Genomic DNA, 20,730 nt, shown 5'->3' with positions numbered 1-20,730 from the left:
TTAGCATCTATTCATATGATCATATTGGTTTTCTACTTGGACTTATTTATGTGTTATTTTCCTAGATTTTTTTGTATTACTAAATCTGTCTGGGTACCTGAGGTAAATGACCTGTTTATGGGGAACCAATTTAATAGCATATTAAAAGAATAGTTTGTAACAATTTGAGAATCTCTCCGTCTTTTTCTGTCTTATGTAATTGCTTACATAACATGGAAATTATCAGTTGTTGAAAGATTGAAAGAAATCATTGGAAAAGCCATCTGGCTCCAGTGTTGTTTATTCTAATTTTCTTTTTTATGGAATGCTTAATTAATTTATTGTCTTTCTTTTTTGTTTAATAATGGCTTTTCAGATTCTGAAAACAGGTTTTGTCCTATCCCATAGACATTAAACATCATTGTTCTCATTGTAATAGTTCTAAAGTATATGAAATTGTGGTTTTGATTTCCTATTTGATATGAGAGTTACTTAGGAAAGTTCTTATTTTCCCCAACTGGAAGTTTTTATTTGTTTAGAATTTTGGTTCAATAACATCTGGTTCCATCTCATTATACAGAGGTAATATAATGTATACCTTTCCATATACAGAGAATTTATTGATTTTTGTGAATGCCCCTTGACATTTTGATCCTCCATCCCAAATATGATCACTTAAGTATTAAAATATTATTTCCTTCTCTATCATATTTTCTGGGAGTAGCTTTCATAAGTTTTTGTTTTATTTTTATTCATAAATTCAGACATTTCAAATGTATACATACACAGCCTTTTTCTTTTCTCTTTTGTGAGTTGTTCTCTTGTTAAGCTGAAAAAGATTTTTGCCACTCCAGATTATTTTTTTTCGAATTTCAGATCTACAGGCTGTTACAAGAATGGCACAATAAACATCCCTATATCCTTCTCCCAGATTCACCAGTTGTAAATATTTTGTCAATTTACTTTATGTCTCTTCTCCTGATCTCTGAAATGCTTGCTAGGTTAGTTGTAGTAATCATGACTCTTTAAAGCCTCCAGTCTGTATCTCCTCAGAAAAAGGTCAGCCTTCTACATATCCACAGTGCAGTCAGCACACTCAGGAAATTGAGTGCAGTATCCAATCAAGAATCACACGTTGCATTTGACTGCCGTAGTCATCTTGAAATTTTTCAGGAAACAAATTAAATTTTGAACTGTTTAAATATAATATGGTTTGTCGTATATGGTGAAGTCTTAAATTTGGTGCTTTTTTTCCTCATAATTATGGAATTTTCCCAACACTATTTATTGATAAAATTTTCTCTTTTCCATTGCCTTGCATTGCTTCTATTTCTATATATAAAATTCGCACATACACATACACATACACACACACACCCCCTACACACATCCCTCTTTCGTTTTCTTTTAATCGTACTCCAATACCCATGGTTTAATTATTTTAACTTCATAATATCCTCTGACATCTAGTAGTGGTTTTTCACTCACATTCCTCTGTTTAAAAATAAGTGCTGGACTATGTTTCCTATTTTAAACAAACAAACCAAAATAATCCCATTGACATTGTTAGAATTTCAAAATTGAGGTCATCTACATCTTCGGGGCATCAAACTGTCACCTAACTGACCTCCTATTTTATACTATTTGCTTTTTCCCAAAGAAAAAAACAGTAGTTTGGCAAGAATTGACATCTTTACAATATGTGATGCTTTCATCCAGGGCTCTAGCATTTCTGTCCGTTTATTCATCTTTAGGTCAGCACAATTATTTAACACCCACTGTGCCAAGCCCTGTGCTAGGGACTGGAGATATTATATCACTCAGTAGAGTTTTTTTTTTTTTTCTTTTCCTTTCCCAAGTCAGGCCTGTACATGTCTTATTTGTGTTATCCTTAGCTATTTTTTAAAGGATCCTATTCTAAAAGGGTTTTTCCCTTACCTCTTCTAGCTTGTTTTTCATGTTGTACAGTTTATTTATCTCTATATTCTATCAAACCACTTTACTGAATTCTTTTATTAATTTTAAAATCTTTCACTTGATTCTCTTCAACATATTAGGTCACAGTCATATTATCTACAAATGATGATAAATTGCTTTCCTCTCTAAAATGTATATCTCTTCTGTTTTGTGTCTTATTGCATTGGCCAGAATTATCCCACTTTAGATACAAGTTCTAGAGGTGAAATGACTTGCTCAGCATGTCAGACAGAGCTAGTGAGTGGTAAAGCCAGAACTAAAACCTCAACCTTGCTTTTTTGGTGCAGTAAAGGTCACTAAAATAAGGCCATCCATCTAAATATAACTGTCCCCATATCTATCCAGTTGCTTTTTCCGAAAAGGAAGGTTGACATTTGCAGTGCTTACAGTTGTCTCTTTAAATGACTTAACCTCTTAGGTGCACACACATATACACACGCACACGCACACACACACACACACAGAGCCGGCATGACGACGGTAAATGATATGGAGAAAAATTAAGCAGTGAGGACTTTCCTGGTGGCGCAGTGGTTGAGAGTCTGCCTGCTGATGCAGGGGACACGGGTTCATGCCCCGGTTCGGGAAGATCCCACATGCTGCGGAGCGGCTGGTCCCGTGAGCCATGGCCGCTGAGCCTGTGTGTCCGGAGCCTGTGCTCGTAATGGGAGAGGCCACAACAGTGAGAGGCCCGCATACCACAAAAAAAAAAAAAATTAAGCAGTGAAGTGTGACAGGGTATAATGTGGTTGGAGTTGCTGTTTTATTTTATTTTTTTAATATATAATTTTTAAATTATTTATTTATTTATTTTGGCTGCACTGGGTCTTAGTTGCAACACGTGGGATCTTTGTTGCAGCACGTGGGATCTTTAGTTGGAGCATGTGGGATCTTTTAGTTGCAGCATGTGGGATCTTTTAACTGCGGCATGCGGGCTGTTAGCTGCGGCATGCATGCGGGATCTAGTTCCCCGACCTGAGATCGAACCTGGGCCCCCTGCGTTGGGAGCACAGAGTCTTACCCACCGGACCACCAGGGATGTCCCAAGGTTGATATTTTAAATACAGCGATCATGTAAGACTTCTCCAGCAGAGGTGAAGAAGCAAGTCTTCCAAGGGTTATGTATATCTGAGGGAAGAGCATTCCAGGGATCAAGGATAGTAAATGTGATGGCCTTAAGATGGGAACATGCCTATAGGGTATTCAAAGGACAGCAAAGAGGCCTCATAACAGAGGGCCTTGGAGACACTGTAAAGATGCTGCCTTTTACTCTACACAAGGTGGGAGGCATAGCGGGGCTTTGAGCACAGGAGTGTCGTGACCTGAGTCATGTTTTTAAAGGGTCACTCCAGCCACTGTTTTGAGATTGTTGGGGGCAAGATTGGAAGCAGGAAGACCAGTTGGTAGGCTATGGCAGTAATCCAATCAAGAGATCATGGGGGCTTGATAGGGTAGTAGCTGTGGAGGTGATGGAAGTGGTCAGATTCTGTATATGTATTGAAATTAGAACCATGGGAGTTGCTTATGTACGGTATTGTGAATGAGAGAGGACCAGTGATTAAGAGAAAATACATGAGGGCTAAGTCTTCTGCATTATGGTTTAAAAAATATCTCCACCCCAGTAAGTACATGCTCAATTAATGCTAGTTATACTTCTTTTAAATATTTGAGAAGAAGATAAGGCACTCTAGCCATCATGAGATGGTTGTCTGGTTTCTCCTTTTAAGGTTTCTTTTGATTTTATCTGATAATAATTAAAACTTAATTTGAACTCTTCATTTGAATTGTTATGGCCCCTTTACACAACATATGTTTCTTCCTTTAAATTTCTACTCAAAATCCACTTTTGTTAAATGTATTAAGTGCAGTTCAATCACAGGAGAAGAGTCCAAATGGAAAACAAGGCAAATCTTTGTGGTCTAATTTGATAACACTGTAATAATAATGCATGCAGCAGTTGTTTTGGCTCCAGCCAACTTTTAGGAAAAGCACTCTACTCTGTAGAAAGAATGTTCTAGACACACTATCCCATTTAACCCTCACACTATCCTGTAAGCAATCCTCTTCTCAGAATCCTTCCCTGGCCAGGTTCCTCCTTCTGCCCTCCCCATATTGAACTGTACTGAACAGTTAATATATGTTTCCCCCATCTCAGTTCTGAGCTCCCAGTGCCCAGGGGCCATATTACATTCAAATTTTAACCTGCTACACTGTAGTCATACAATAAATAACCTGATGAATAAATGAGTAAGTACATGAAAGAGTGGGCAGTAGATCACACAGCTAGTCAGAAGCCAGGGAAAGATACACATGCACGTATTCTGATGATAAACTGTAAATGTATTCCTCTCCCCATTTCCTTGCCTCCTCTAATGGCTATTGTGACTAAGCAAATCGTGAACAAAAACAGGAATTCCCAGACCCTTGGAGTAAAGGTTGGCTAACTAAGACATATTTTTGTAAATTTCAGTTTCATAGTTCCAAGTGACCTTTAAGGTGCGGAATGTAATTGCAAAGCTGTATTCTGTTGGGGATTACAAAGCTCACACTTGTTTCTTAGCCCATCTTGTACAATAATGCCGAAAGTTTATCATAGCGTTTCTGTATTGAAATGTGTGCATCATTGAATACTAAAGCACAGACTCTTTGGAAGGGAGAAAGAACATTCAGGATTACTCAGTCCATTTCCCTCATTTCGTTAAGAGCTTTATTGAGGTATAATTTGCATACCATAAAATTCAGTCCGTTTTAAGTGTACAATTCAATGATTTTCAGTAAATCTGTAGGGTTGTGCAACCATCACCACGGTCCCATTTTAGAAAATTTTCATCACACCATAAAATACCCTGTGCCTGAGTGCAGTTGATTCCTGTTCACACCTGCAGTCCCAGGCAAACACTAATCTGATTACTGTCTCTATAAATTTGCATTTTCTTGACATTTCATGTGAGTGGAATCATACAGTATATAAAGTGTTTTTCATCTGGCTTCTGTCATTTAGCATAATATTTTTGACCCTCATCTGTACTGTAGAGTATATTAGTAAATTGTTTCTTTTATTACTGAATAATATTTCATTATATGGATATACCACATATTGTTTATCTGTTCACCACTTGATAGACATTTAGATTGTTTTAGTGTTTTGGCGATTATGAATAATACTGTTATTAACATTTGTATACAAGTTTATGTATAGACATACATAGATAAGTATTTATGAATGGAATAGCTGGATGAATGGTAGCTTTATGTTTACCTTTTTAAGGAACTTCCAGACTATTTTCCAAAGTGACTGCACCATTTGACTTTGTCACAGCAATGTATGACAGCTCCAGTTTTCCAATACCCTTGTCAACACTTGCAATTGTCTGTCTTTTTACTGATAGCTGTTCTAAGTGGGGAGGGGAGTGGTTTCTTTTTAATTGTTGTTGTCTTATTTTCTTTTGTTCTTTTTTTTATTTTTTAAATTTTTTTATTGAAGTATAGTTGCTTTACAATATTATATTAGTTTCAGGTATACAGCATAGTGATTCAGTATTTTTACAGATTGTACTACATTAAAAGTTATTATAAGATAATGGCTGTGATTCCTTGTGCTGTACAATATATCCTTGTTGCTTATCTATTTTATACATAGTAATTTGTATGTCTTAACCCCATACCCCTACTTTACCCCTCCCCCCTTGCCTCTTCCCTTTGGTAACCACTAGTTTGTTTTCTGTATCTGTGAGTCTGTTTCTGTTTTGCATATATATTCATTTGTATTATTTTTTAGATTCCACATATAAGTTTGATTCCTTCTTTATATCTTTAGTTGTGGAAAATCTTTTCTGCTAGTCTTCAGGTCATTCTCATAGATAACTACTCTGTAAATAGTTGTAATTTTGGTGTGCCCATGGGAGGAGCTGAGCTCAGGGTCTTCCAACACCACCATCTTGGCCACACCTCTTAAGGTTGACCATCTCTTCATGAGTTTATAAACCACTTGTATTTTATCGTTAGTGAAATGTCTAGTCAAATCTTTTGCCAATTTTTAAATTGGGTTGTTAGTGTTTTTATTATTGAGTTGTATTGTGTCATTATGTATGTTAGATATGTCATCATACCTTGCATACCTTGCATACCTTTCAAATGTTTTCTCTCAATATGTAGCTTGTCTTTTCATTGGTTTAATAGTGTCTTTTGAAGTCAATTTTTTTTTTAATCTGATAACATCCAATTTATCAGATGCTTGTTTTTTTGAAAAGTCTTCTGGGATTCTGATAGAGATTGCTTTAAATCTATAGATAAATTTGTTGAGAATTGCCATCTTAACAATATTGACTATTTCAATCCATAAACAGGGACTGTCTCTTCATTTATTTAGATCTTCTTCATTTTTTTCAGCAGTTTTTTATACTTTTCAGTGTCTAAGTATTTTACATCTTTTGTTTAGATTTATTTTAGGTATTCTTTCTGATACTATTGTGAATAGAATTGTTTACTTAATTTCATTTTCAGATTGTCCTTTCCTAGTGATAAAGATAATTCATTTTTGTATATTGGTCTTATATCTTGTGACCTTATTGAAATTGTTTTATTTCAAGTTGTGTGTGTGTGTGTATTCTTTAGAATTTTCTACATACAGAATAATGTCACCAGCAAGTAAAAAGTTTTACTTCTTCCTTTCAAATCTGGGTACCTTTAATTAATGAATTAACTAGCTTCACTGACTAGAATCTCTAGGACAATGCCTTATTTTATTGGCTTGAATCTCTAGTGCAATGTTAAACAGATGTCCTTGTCTTATTCCTGATTTTAAAGGGAAAGCATTTGATCTTTTACCCTTGAGTATGATATTAGTTTTATGTATTTTGTAGATGGACTTACCAAATTTAGAAAGTTGTTTTTTTCTATTCCTAGTTTGTTAGTACTTTTTTATCATAAATATGCATTGGATTTTTTTCAAATATTTTTTCTGAACTTGTTGAAATTATCATGATGTTTCTTCCCTTTATTTGAAAAATATGGTATATTGTATTAATTGATTTTGGATATTAAATCAACCTTGCATTCCTGTAATAAATCTCACTTAGTCATGATGTATAATCTTTTTCATATGTTGCTAGATTTAGTTTGCTAATATTGGTTAAATATTTTTTAGATCTATATTCATGAAGTATAATGCTGTAGTTTACTTTCACTGTAATGTATTACTCTGGTTTTGATATCAGGGCCTCACAGAATGAGTCAGGATGCATTTCCTATTTTCTGGATATCAGAACTATTTATTGTTTTAATATTTGCCATATGGGCGGGGCTTTTTGAGGGAAGAATTTAATTACTAATTCAGTTATTTTACTTGTTATGAGTATATTGAAATTTTCTATTTTTTCATGAGTCAATTTTGGCAAGTTGTCTTTCTACGAATTTATCTGTTTCATCTATGTTGTCTATTATTTGGCATAAAGTTTTTCATAGCATTCCCTTGTAATTTTTAAAATTTCTATAGGCTCAGTAGTGATGCCTCCTCTTTCATCCTTGATTTTGTTAGTTTATGTCATAGCTCTTTGTCTTTGGATCAGTGTAGAGAAAGAGTTGCCAATTATGTTGATCTTTTCAAAAACCAACTTTTCTTTCATTGATTTTCACTCTAATTTTTATTCTTGTTTTCTTTCTTCCTATTTAGAGTTTAGTTTGCTCTTATTTTTCTACTGTCTTAAGGTAGATACTTAGATTAATGATTTGAGATCTTTCTTCTTTTCTAACATAGTTATTTAAGGCTATAAATTTTCCTCCAGTCACTACTAAAATTGTTATCGTTGCTAATACTGTTCAGTTTAATCATTGCTCTTTGGAGAGAGAATGTGCTGAGCTCCTCACTCCACCATTCAAGAAGGCCCACACCCTGATTTTTAAATATGAGGAAGTTGAGGCATATAGAGGTCTTTTAGGTTGGGTTCTTGCAGAAACAGACTCAGAGATGCTGGGTGGGCTTCCACTCCCTACTCTGGGCCACCATGGCTTCCCCCGTCATGTACAGATGCCTGCTTGCTCTGCCCTGTCTAATGGCTTTAGGACTGAACCATCTGGGAGGGAACTAGAGCAGGGCAGTTCAGAAATCTTGAACTGTACTTATAAGTTTTGAGGTTGGTTGTAGTGTTGATGAGTTAATTGTGAAACTATTTTGTGTGTGTCATGTGACAATGTATATGAGTAAAATATTGATATTGAAAATGAGGGTTCTTGGTGTAGGAATTTGGAAAAACAAATATGGGAAAAGTAACGAAGAATCTTATATTACTGGATTTGAATTGGCAATACCAGTATGAACTAATCAGTATGAACTTACGATGTTTAAAAAGGTATTTCACAACAAGGTCCTACTGTATAGCACAGGGAACTATATTCAATATCTTGTAATAACCTATAATGGGAAAGAATCTGAAAAAGAATTCACACACACATATGTATGAGTGAATCACTTTACTGCACACCTGAAACTAACACAAAATTGTAAATCAACTATACTTCAATTAAAAACTGTATTCCTTAATTCTGTCCAGTTGAAGGGCATAGAAGCAATTGTATAACAGTACAATGAGCTTACTTGGTGCCCAGAAGTGCCTGATTATGGTTCCAGGGAAGGAGGGCACAGGTGAACCTTGAACATCTTGTGGTGCCTACAAGCAAGGGTGTGCTCAGTGATCAGCGGGGTCACCAAAGGATGTGGGAGCTGCCTGAAGGGGCTTCCACTGGACTTAAAACTATTTTTATTTTACACTTACTTAGATATTTTATACTTGTACATATTTATCAACTCCTTGTACCTGTGGCTCTTATATAACTATAAAAGTATAATACTATACTTACTTCAGCTATAAAAGTAAATCAAATTTACAAATAAATAATATTATAAAAGAAAAAAAAAGAAATCTTGGTGGAGAAGCCACTGTGATTGATGGAATGTTACCATATGCCTCAGCAGAGTTGGGCTAAAAACAAAGGTTGAAAAATACTTTGCCTAACTGGATCCCTGCTTTTATGCAAGTCCCATGTGGTCACTGGTCATAGGTGCCCTGTAGGGGAACTGTTGGTGCTCATAGAGGTCCCCTCATCTCCCCTTTCCTGCAATGTGCCCATCCTCCATATTCTATGCGCTTTGATGCAAATGGCCCTTGACCGTGACCATCTTTGAAGGGTTGCCGTTAGGCTACCAGAGCCACCTTGTTTGACCCACAAAGTTGGGAGTACCTGGGAGTTTGTCTCTGCAGGAGGGTCCATAACCAATAACTGATTGGTATCAGAGGCTCAAATACCCTTGGCTTGAGATAAGACAAACTGGGGGGTACAATTTATGCTCCGGAGCTCCCTATGGGATCAGATTGAGTCTGGGACCTTGCCTTGAAATCATATTCTTACTTAGCTTCTGCCCTGTTCTCTCCTCTTCCCTCATTCCCTTACTGGTTTCTCCTGGGACCACTTCTTTAACAGATTATTTGCATTGAAACTTTAGCTGAGGGTCTGTTTCTAGAAGAACTTGAACTAAAACCTATTTCTGGGAGAACATTGGCTCAAATATGCCACTTTCTGAAGTTGGGCAGCATACCCTCTATCTGTCTTCTGACTTCAACATTCTGAATGGATACAGCCTCTGGCTGGAAACATCTTCCCTGGATATAGAAAGGGCGCCACAGGATGTGTCTATGATGGAGGCATGGGTCTGATAGGTCCCTGGTGCCCCTCAGTGGTACCTGGTCAGAGGAGCGTGAGTCATCCTCTAAACTGTTAATTCGGGAAGCAGAGGAGGCATGAGAGTCCACGGCAGGGTTCTTCCAAAGCCTGCAGAGGTTCCTGCAGGTTTTGCTCTTAAAGGCATCTAAGGCTATTGACCTCTACGAGCTGGGGTCTTGGACTTTGGACCAGAGTAGAGTATTCTTGTCTCAGGAGACACTGAAACTAAAATATAGAAGTTGCTGGCAAGCCTGGGTCTGAAGAGTCAGGGAGGAGAGGGGAGGGAGCGTATCAGTCACTGTAGAAAGAGAATGAACAATGGACATTGACGGTGAGGAAACCAAAGCTAAGGAGGTCAAAGAGGTACAAATGCCCCTTGGCCTTATGCATTGAGGTGAGGTTGCAGCCTAGCTTTCAGGGTCCTGAAAGAAGAGACCCTTATAATAAATTATGCAGAAAATGTGGTCATAAATGTCCACCTTCTCATTGGGAGAAATAGAGAAGGTATCACAGGAGGGGGAAATGTATGAGTAAACATTGTATGTTGTGAGGTAAGCGTAGAAAAGAATAAGTTATTCTCGTACTATCAGGAATTTTCTACTTAAAAAAAATCCTGTCATTTTACAAATGATCCTGAATAGTTTATTCTAACCACTTATTTTGCACTAGAGATAATGACTTGGGCTGGGGAGAGTGGGTAGTCTCATTTAGGTATGATTTAATCATCACCAGCGAGCTGAAAAGAGCTTCGATAAATATATTTTCAAGAGAAGGCTGATGAGAATGAAGTTACCTCAGAAACAAAAATAATGTCCCCTCTCTCGTTTTTCTCCCACCGCCTCCTACAGTATGTAGTTCAGGGACAGGAAAGTCGCATAACTTGCTCGGCCATTTCTTACCTCCTTCCCCTTAGTCAGAACTCCCAGATCTTTGAGAGAGGCTGCATTCCCTGGCAAAAAAAGATTTATATGACGAAATGGTTTACAGCTTTCTGGCTGCAGTTGTAGATTTGCCTCTGCATGGACAGACTACAGACACAGTGGGCCTCAGGAAGCTGCTGGGTGTGCTCTGGCACGTTGATCCCAATTGTATGTGAACCATATGTTGACGGCACAGTTTAACCCCAAAAATGTCCTTTGCTAGTCTTTGTGATTTCAGACGAGGCTGGGTGGAATAGAGCTATGCAATTGCAGCTACCAAGCAAAAAAACAAAACAAAATGCTTGGAAGGCCCTCTGCACATTTTGTTGGCTTATGGAAGAAGAAGGAAGGTAGAGAAAAAGAAAGGATACTGAACTGACCGTGGGTCTGGATTTCTACTTTTGCTGCTGTTTGATACCCATGTGGCACTCAGCCTCAGTTTCCTCATCTGTAATCGGGCTGCTGAGTTTGGTTGAATTGACAAGTGAGTCCTCAATAATCAGATTGGTGGGGAGGAGGGGGCAGTGGGGTCGCAGGCTGACCCCTGGAGAGATGATTTGCCTCTCTCTGTAGCCCTTGACAGCATTCACGTGTAAGAGCTCAGCAAAGAACCCACTGCTTGGCTGTCCATGACTGCAGAATCTCATGCCACTCATGGGCAGCCCTCGGGCCAGCCTTGCGACGCTTCTTGATCCATCCCATTATCGGAGGGACAGGGACAACAGAATGATTCTAGGGAGTGGAATCCAGCCCCAGTGAAGCTCCCAAGGTTTTGGGGTAAGGATGACAGAAGGATTCAAGGGTGGCATGAGAGTTCTGGGCTGAGAAACAGAGACAGAGGTCTTCTCGTGTGGGTGGGATTAACCCAAGTGGTGATTAGGGATAGGCTGGGCCTCAGGGGAAAACAGGGACCCATAGCTCTTTTCAACGTCCTGCTTCTAGGGATGAGGCTGTTGGTCCCTCCCGACCTGGTCAAGAGGACATGAGGGCTGGATCGGTTGAGTGCCCCCCAAGCCCAGCGTAGAGTATTGTAGGTGCTATTGCAAGCATGGACAGGTGAACCCAAGAGGCTGTTGCTCCTTTTCTCTTAATTCCTTTTTGCCCTTTCCCTCATAGATTAGAGTCACATGAGTAATGGACCCTCAACAAGTAGTCCTTAGCACACTAGCCAGCTTCAGTTTTACTCGAGATTCTTGTTATATGTAAAGGAATACAGGTCCTGAAAACTGGCATAGGTGCTCCTCCACTCTCACCCCATGACCTCAGTTTGGGACTTGGGTCTTTGTGCTGTTTTTCAGGGACTGTTTTGAGCTTAACTGACCTGATAAACATAGTGATGGTACCATTGAAAAAGACCTCAGAGTTGAGGATAGGATGAATATTAAAGTCATAATTTAATTTAATTATTTGCTGACTTCAGTTATTTTGTTTTTTTGTTTTTTGTGGTACGCGTGCCTCTCACTGTTGTGGCCTCTCCCATTGCGGAGCACAGGCTCCGGACGCACAGACTCAGCGGCCATGGCTCACGGGCCCAGCCGCTCCGCAGCATGTGGGATCTTCCCAGACCAGGGCACGAACCCGTGTCCCCTGCATCGGCAGGCGGACTCTCAACCACTGCGCCACCAGGGAAGCCCTGTTGACTTCAGTTTTATATACACATTTGGATGTCTCACACACACACAAATACATACACACACTTTGGGCTGTTGGAGACACTCAGATTTCATACACACTTATTTAGGTGTCCAAACACTCAGGTTCACACTTGTCTGGATGTTACCCCCACTCATTCAGAGAGTATACATGCTCGCTCAGCTTTCAGACACCCAGGTCCTACAGATCCTCATTTGGACATCGTTCATACTCAGATATAGTTTGTACTCCCAGAGAGGTTGGCCACATTCACTCACATGTCACTCACATGCGCTCTGGGCTGTTGAGTTCTTGTCCAGATGTGCACAGCAGATAGCAGGCATCTCATTGAGCTGTTGCTCACCTCCACTCCCATATCACTCATCCAGGGGCAGCACTCACATGCCCATTTGTTTCCCATCCACATTGCTGACCATCCCCATGCTCAAGGAGATCCAGGGGAAGGCTTGACACATTGATTGTGTCATGTTTCCTTGGGTCAGTCCCTCTGTAGCCTTTTTTCCTTAATTAAATAATCCTGTACCTCTGTCTCCACCAAGTTGTGCTTCTTAACCAAGTGTCTGTAGATGGGTAGTCTGATTGAAGAATGGTAGCACTCACCACGTTCCATTTTTATAAACCGTGTGTTCGTTCACTGTGTCATCTTTAAATGATTGGTTTGAGGCCATTGCTGCAATCACTTCATTAATTTGCAAAAGTTCCTGGAGGTACTCTTTGGATAATTGGCTTAAATCGTGAGTGCCAGAGATATGTGCAATAAAGATCTTAAAAAAAAAAAGAGCTTATTCAAGAGAACTACAAACTGTGGGCATTTGAAGAGATAGTAAAATGTTATCAAAACTCACGAAATTTAGGATAACTTTTATAAAAGGAGCCCACATATTTGGCATACAGTTGGTGTTTTAAAAAGGCTCGTCATCTCTCTTCACACGTTAACACCTTCTTACAGTCCTTCTAAGTTGAAGGGAATGTGTGAGATCCCTAGACAGGAGCTCAGAAGAATCACTGTTTATCTTGATTAGGGTTTCTGCATCCTGTCAGGTTGGGTTTCATGCTTATTTTCAATTTTAGTTCAATTTGGTCCATTTGAACAGGCATTCACTGATCACTATGTAGGTATCAGGCAACCTGCTGAGCAGTATGTGGATGGAGGAGAGTGATACAGAGATAACAAAGCCACAACTTCCACTGCCTAAAAGGTCACAGTCTAGACCTAGAAACAGCAGTTCCATGCTTATGTTATTGCCGTCCCGAGCAGATAGCCATTAACGAACAGTGGAGGAGCGAAGTAGGGGGAAAGTCATTCAGATTTGGAGGATCTATACCGGCTTCATAGAGGAGATGAAAGATAGGCTTAGCCTTTAGAGAAAGGCTTCCACAGGCAGAAGTTGAACGAGAGGGCATTGCAGATGGAGGAAGCACGAACTGGTGATGGCATAGGCTGGGATCCAAAGGAGATTTGTGCGATAGCATGGGGTCTGCTGCAGCTGCAATGAGGGGTTTACCATAAGACTGTCTGAGGGGTAGACTAGAAGCCAGACAAAGTGCCCCAAAGGTCAGGATGAGGAGTCTAGATTGTCTCGTTTGAAGAATGGAGAGCCTGTGAACGTGCTTGAAGAGGGACAGTGTTTATGTTCAGGAAGGTCAATGGATTGACTGGTGAGTTGATCCAATCAATTAGAGGCAAAGAGACTAGCTGAGTTCAGCTAAGAGGTGGGGAAGTGCCCAACCTCAGCAGTTTGATGGGAGGAGAAAAAAAGGGAGGGACAGGTTCAGGTTGCTGATATCAAGTCAACAGAACTTGTTGATCAAAGCAGAGTGCAAACCAAGGATGCAGGAAATGAGAATGAGCCCCGTCTTCACGATCTGGCCACTTGATGAGCAGTGCTACCCTCACTAAGGAAAGAAATGGAGAAGAGGAGCATACAGGTTTGTAGGGGTTGAAACTGAGTTGCATTTTTGGACATACGCAGTGTGAGCTGGCATTGGAACATCTAAATGGAAATCTGTTTCTACAAAGCAGCGGGTTTATAAGTCTGAAGCTCAGGAGGGAGGTTTAAGTTGCAGACAGAAGTGACGATGATAAAAGTTCATCCCTCCAGGGGGTTGCTCATCTGCCTCTCCTCTTTCCCGTCCAGTGTTTATCAGCTGGTTGTCAAGGAGGAGCGACTTCAGAAGTCACGGAGGGCAGCTGACATCATTGAGTGCTTTTCGGTGCCGGTGAGCTATAGGAATGCCTCCAGCCTCGATTCTCTACACTACTTTGCTGCTGAGTTGAAGCCTGCCAACCTGCCTGTCACCCAGCCATTTACAGTGGGTGACAACAAGACATACAATGGCTACTGGAACCCACCTCTTTCCCCTCTGAAAAGCTACAGCATCTACTTCCAGGCACTCAGCAAAGCAAATGGAGTAAGTATGGCCACATGGAGGCCATGTCTTGCCTTGTTTTTCCATTCTTAAATGAGAAGGCAGCATGACTTTAGAGCAGAGGTTGACAAACTAAGGCCCGTGGACCAAATCATCCTGACCCATGCCTTTTTTTGTGAGTAAAGCGTTGTTGGTTTTTGGCTTTTGGTTTTTCATACAGTGACGCCTATTCGTTTCCATGGTCTGTAACTGCTTTGATGCTCCAGCAGTACACTTGAGTAGTTGAGACAGACTGTATGCTGCATAAAGCCTAAATATTTACTATATGGCCCTTTACAGAAAAAAATTCTGAGACCCCTGTATTAGAGGATAGAAAGGTGTTTCACTTGGGCAAATCATATGCAGATCTAAGACTTAATTTCCTCATCTATAAAAGAATACCTATAAATTTGATATCTATTAATGCACTAAACATGTTTTAGTTAATCAGTGACTGCTAACCCCTTTATCATTACCGTTAGTCACATTAGGAAGTATTTTTCTCCCGAAGACAAGGTAACCTTTTTGTGTCAAATATTTTTTTGGTTACTGAGGAGTGCCAGTCATAACATTACAAAATCACGGGGCTGTAAAGGATTTGAAAGGTCATCCAATATCTCCCTCCCTCCCCCTACGTACAAAACAGTGCTTCAGTCAATATTACAATATCACAGTTAACTGATGTTAATAATTATTCCTTTTTTTAATTGAAGTATAGTTGATTTACAATGTTGTGTTACTTTCTGGTGTACAGCAAAGTGATTCAGTTATATATACATATTCTTTTCCATTATGGTTTATTACAGGATATTGTAAATAGTTCCCTGCACTATACAGTAGTACCTTGTTTTTTATCTGTCTTATGTATAGTAATGTATCTGTTAATCCCAAACTCCTCCAACCCCTTTCCTCTTTGGTAACCATAAGTTTGTTTTCTATGTCTATGGGTCTATTTCTGTTTTGTAAATAAGTTGATTTGTATCATTTTTTTAGATTCCACATATAAGTAATATCATATGATACTTGTCTTTCTCTTGCTGACTTACTTCACTTAGTATGATAATGTCTAGGTCCATCCATGTTGCTGCAAATGGCATTATTTCATTTTTTTTTATGGCTGAGTAGTATTTCATTGTGTGTGTGTGTGTGTGTATATATATATATATATATGTATGTATATATACATATATATCACATCTTCTTTATCCATTCAAATGATGAACATTTAGGTTGCTTCCATGTCTTGGCTATTGTAAATAATGCTGCTATCAACATTAGGATGCAGGTATCTTTCTGAATTAAGGTTTTCTCTGCGTATATGCCCAGGAGAGGGATTGCTGGATCATATGGTAACTCTATTTTTAGTTTTTTAAGGAACCTCCATATTGTTCTCCATAGTGGCTCCACCAATTTACATTCCCACAAACAGGGTAGGAGGGTCCCCTTTTCTCTACATGCTCTCCAGCATTTATTTGATGATGTTAGTGCTTATTCTTGAATACCTCCAATGACAGAGAACTCACTTCTTTATGTGGTAACTTTGCTGATCTTTGTGGAGGCTGTGGCTCTAAGAAAGCTTTTTTTTTAACTGACTTAAATATATCGTTTATTGTAGTTTCTACCCATTGCTCTTGATCCATACTTTTAGGTCCCAATAGAACCAGTGCAATCACCTTCTCAGGTGGCATTTTTCTTCAGTTACATAAGAACTTTTCCACCATTCACTTCCCCTCTATACACACAGACCCATCTGGTCTTACGTTCGCAAGCTAACTATCTTTAAGTTCCTCTTATACTCAAGTATTTTCTGTCTAGGATGCTTTTGTGGACATGTTTTGTTTCAGGTTGCCATATTTCATTCAACAAATAGATAATGAACAGTGACGTTTGCTAGACGCAATAGTTCATATTAAGATTATGTAGTATGTGCCCTCAAAGAGCTTCTATAAATGTAAGGGAATCTTATGTGCCATGTTCCACAGTGTTTCTGGAGAAGTGAGAGGCTCACTGGAGAAGGGAAAGCTGAGACAGAAGCAAGATTTGCTAAAGTTCTTACAGAACAGCCTGTGGCCAAGGTAGTCTAGTCTGTCAGTGGCAGTCATTACCTTATGAGAAACCTGGATTGCGAAACTAATTAACATTTAAAATGTCCACATACCCATTTAGATTCCACATTGGTATTTCAGTTCTGCATTCATTACTGGTTCAAGCAACATTCCTTACAGAGAGTATAAAACTACAAAAAGAAGCCAGACTGCCTTCCACCTGTCCGTCTGGTCTTACCTCTGCATGCAACACTCTGATGTATTGTGGAGGAAGACATATAAAGATGGCCAGAAGCATCTGGGAGCTCATCTTCTTCTTGGTTCTCTGCATCCCATATGACCCAGTTTCTTGGTTCAGCACAACCCTGAGAAGGGATGGCTTTCCCTCCTCTTGGCAACATATCGAGAGGTGCTGTTGGGTTTCCACGCTGTGGAGCAGAGTCATAGCTTCATTCAACTCACCTGCTATCGCATTCCTACCAAGATTCTCCTGAAAACCCAGCAACAGACCAAGTTTGTAGAACCCAGGGAACTAGAAAATGGACCCCAGGAGAGATTTCCCCAACCTGAGCATGGCGGGTCCTAGAAGAACAGCAGATGAGGCAGGAGGATTGCTGGAGGTCTTGCCCCCCAGACATCGTATAATAGAAACCGTTTTCAAGACATGCGGTTTTGCCATTGGGCAAAAGTCACCCCACTGTGAAGCTGCCTCATCTAAGAAGCAGTTTCTACTACTGCTTCCGAGATAAAGCCATTTAATTAGTCATGCCTCTGATCCCACCCCGTGTGTACACCCATTTGGGAACTAAGGTTTGCTGTCATGAAACACGAGCAGGAATGGAACTGGATGGGTGCTTACGCCAGCTGTCTTGAGGGTATAGTCGGCCTCACAGGAACAGAGAGGAAAAAGCTGTGGGAGCTGGCACTCAGAGTATTGTATTTTTCTAGCAAGAGAAAAACCACACACCCTTTCAAATTACTGTGTAGTATTAAGTTTTACCGAAAAGAGTTGGGTGAAAGGGACACAGGAGCAGGAAAGTCATTCTCGGTCTAACACATCTCTGCTTGGCCCCCTCAGATTTCACCATATCATAAAGGGCGGAAGACAATGCAGTTAAGCCTGGAGGATTTTTGAGGAGATGTTATAACCCACACGTTTCTTACCAGCCAAGTTGTTGTTCTTGTGTAAATGCATCAGAAAGACATTCTCACCATCCTGAGGGTCCCACAGGTCCTGCTTCTAATAAATCATTCAAGGAGCAGCTGACCAAGCAATGAATCAAAATAAAGAAATCAAGAATAGAGAAATATGAAATAAAAAGACCCAAGTGAGCATGGAAACTTAAATATCACATTAATGCTAAATAATTGCTCTAAACATGTTACAAAGAGGTTAATATTAAAAGCAATTACTTAAAGAAAAGATGTATGATGTACAAAGTTAACAGTTGTGATCTGGGTCTGTAATTCACTCTTATGTCAACAAAAACTAAGAAAGAGTTGGAGGATTGATGAATGTAAATAAAAATCTGCTAATTATCCCACTTTAGACAGGATAGAATAGCAAATGACTATTTTATTTTTGATACTAAGATTTTTTTTAGGTATACTTTTTTGGAACATAAAGGCAGCCTTCCAATCTATCATAGAAAAGCCAGAAGACAACAATCTGCAAAGAAAAGGGGGAGAAATAAAGGAAACTATAAGTAAACATGGAAATCAGCAACTGTAAAGCAGGCCAGAAACAGAAGCACTATATATTTTTTTTAAGTGATGCTTTACTCCCTTCAGAAAGGGGTAAAATGTCTTGAGTCAAGTAAAAACCAGAATTCAGCAAATCTGTATCACTAGAAGATTAAAAACAAAGGTTAGGGCAAAGTTATATTACATTTAAAAAATTAAAGGAAAGCAGAAATGGCCGTTTGTTGCAGGATGGTTGTGGGCAAGGTTGAATGATTTACTGTCAGTCAATTTCATTGCTTCCGATCCCGTCTACAAGTTTCAGTCAAAACAGAGTAAGAGAATTTTAGGGTTCAGATATATTTATTCTGTGAATAGTAAAGATGTTTTTTCAGCTTAGCAGAGTGCCTAAATAGTCAGCCTTTACCATCAGACTGCCTATACACAAAACCCTAGTAACTGTGACTTTTAAGTAACCTATTAAAAGAGTTAGATGTGACTGATTAATTAATTAAGGAAACATCTAGCAAGCACACACTCTATGTCCCCTCCCCCCAAAAAAAGGCATCTTTTTTAAGTGCTGGGAATAAAGCAGCAAGCTAAACAGACAAAAAATCCCTGCCCTCGTAGCATTTACATTCTAGCAGGGGAGAGACCAAAAATAAATAAGTAAAATTGTGTGTCAAATAATTAGTCATTAGGTTTAGAAATGTGGAGGTCACTCATTAAATCTTGACTATTATTAGGATGGGAGTAAAGACATTTTACAGACTCTACAGTGAACTCTATAAATGTGGAGTCATTTAATCCAGCCCTATAAAAACCATGGAGAGTCCGAGTATGATGTCCACTATGAAGCATGGTCCTCAGAGTCCTCACAGGCGCTTCCATGAAGTGTGAGTTCTTCACAGGCACTTGCGTTTGGAATTTTGATCAGATTAGTATTGGGTTGGCCCAAAAGTTCATTTGGGTTTTTCCATAGCATCTTATGGAAAAACCCGAACGAGCTTTGGGGCCAACCCAATATCCCATTTACCCATCTATGCTTTCTTACAGATGACGAGGTCAGTCCCACCTGTTGAAGCACTGTCTTTGGTGCTGAATTCTCAGCATCTGTTTTTCTTGCGAATCAGGCCATATTGTAACTATTTGTTTTGGATACAACAATATTACAGATCTGTAGCGGTTAAGAATTGGATGATTTTGAGGTGTCATCTAATCTACAGCAGAAGCCAACACAGAAATCTCTAATAAAGTGTTCTTGGCAAGGCATTATATAGCCTCAGCTTGGCCACTGCACTTCTTTGGAGGGAAAGAGTTGATTCCTTTGTTGAACAAGAAAAATTGTTAGAACTTTCTCCTTTCTATAAAGCCACATTCTGTCCCCTTAACGCTCTACTCTTGGAAACTTGTATTGATTTGAGCAAATCAAATCATTCTTTACCATGTCAGCCTTTTGGAGAAAATACGACAGTATCAACTACCATCCCTGGTCACCCAGGCCATCTCTCATTGATATTGAATATGCAATTACTTCTGTTTCTCATAGGGCATGATTTCTGTATCTCTTTCATCCTGTTTATTCTGTTCTCTCATAGACAGACTCCTTTTTTCCAATGCCTTCTTTAAAAAGGGGTAACCAGAATGTAGCATTGTACTGCAGATATAGTTAGACCATTCCTGCTACATTTCAACTACCCCTCCTCTCTTGACCATTTTCTAAGACATTATTTCTCATACATTCCAAGATACTTTTCTCGCTTCAGGGACCTCTTGCAGGCTGCTGTATTATCCATGTCTGTCTTCTTCATTCTTTGAAGAACTAGTACCTTCTCAGTTTTTAGGCCTCATCTTCAACGTCATATCCTTTGGGAACTTCCCAATCATATTATCTAAGAGCCATCACACCAATACTCACGTTAACCTGTTGTTTTTATTTAAAACGTTGTGCATATTTTTTAAACATCTTTATTACAGTATAATTGCTTAACAATGGTGTGTTAGTTCCTGCTGTATAACAAAGTGAATCAGCCATACGTATATATACATATATCCCCATATCCCCTCCCTCTGGTGTCTCCCTCCCAGCCTCCCTATCCCACCCCTCTAGGTGGTCACAAGGCATGGAGCTGATTGCCCTGTGCTATGTGGCTGCTTCCCACTAGCTATCTGTTTTACATTTGGTAGTGTATATATGTCACTGCCACTCTCTCACTTCATCCCAGCTTACTCTTCCCTCTCCCCGTGTCCTAAGGTCCATTCTCTACATCTGCGTCTTTACTCCTGTCCTGCCCCTAGGTTCTTCAGAACCATTTTTTTCTTTTTTTTTAGATTCCATATATATGTGTTAG

General features: G+C 39.3%; 1 protein-coding gene across 16 annotated transcripts in view; it reads left to right on the top strand.

Annotated features, from left to right (window-relative positions):
* Positions 1–20,730, top strand: part of PTPRT (protein tyrosine phosphatase receptor type T) — a 1,174,296-nt gene that overhangs the window by 906,595 nt on the left and 246,971 nt on the right. For all 16 annotated transcript variants that reach the window (XM_060285697.1, XM_060285704.1, XM_060285700.1 and 13 more), the window contains exon 12: positions 14,384–14,657. In XM_060285697.1, the coding sequence (XP_060141680.1) occupies positions 14,384–14,657 (274 nt within the window). The remainder of the gene's footprint in view (positions 1–14,383; positions 14,658–20,730) is intronic.

This window comes from Globicephala melas, chromosome 15 (assembly GCF_963455315.2).
Source record: "Globicephala melas chromosome 15, mGloMel1.2, whole genome shotgun sequence".
Taxonomy (NCBI): domain Eukaryota; kingdom Metazoa; phylum Chordata; class Mammalia; order Artiodactyla; family Delphinidae; genus Globicephala; species Globicephala melas.
This window is presented reverse-complemented; position numbering and strand designations above follow the sequence as displayed.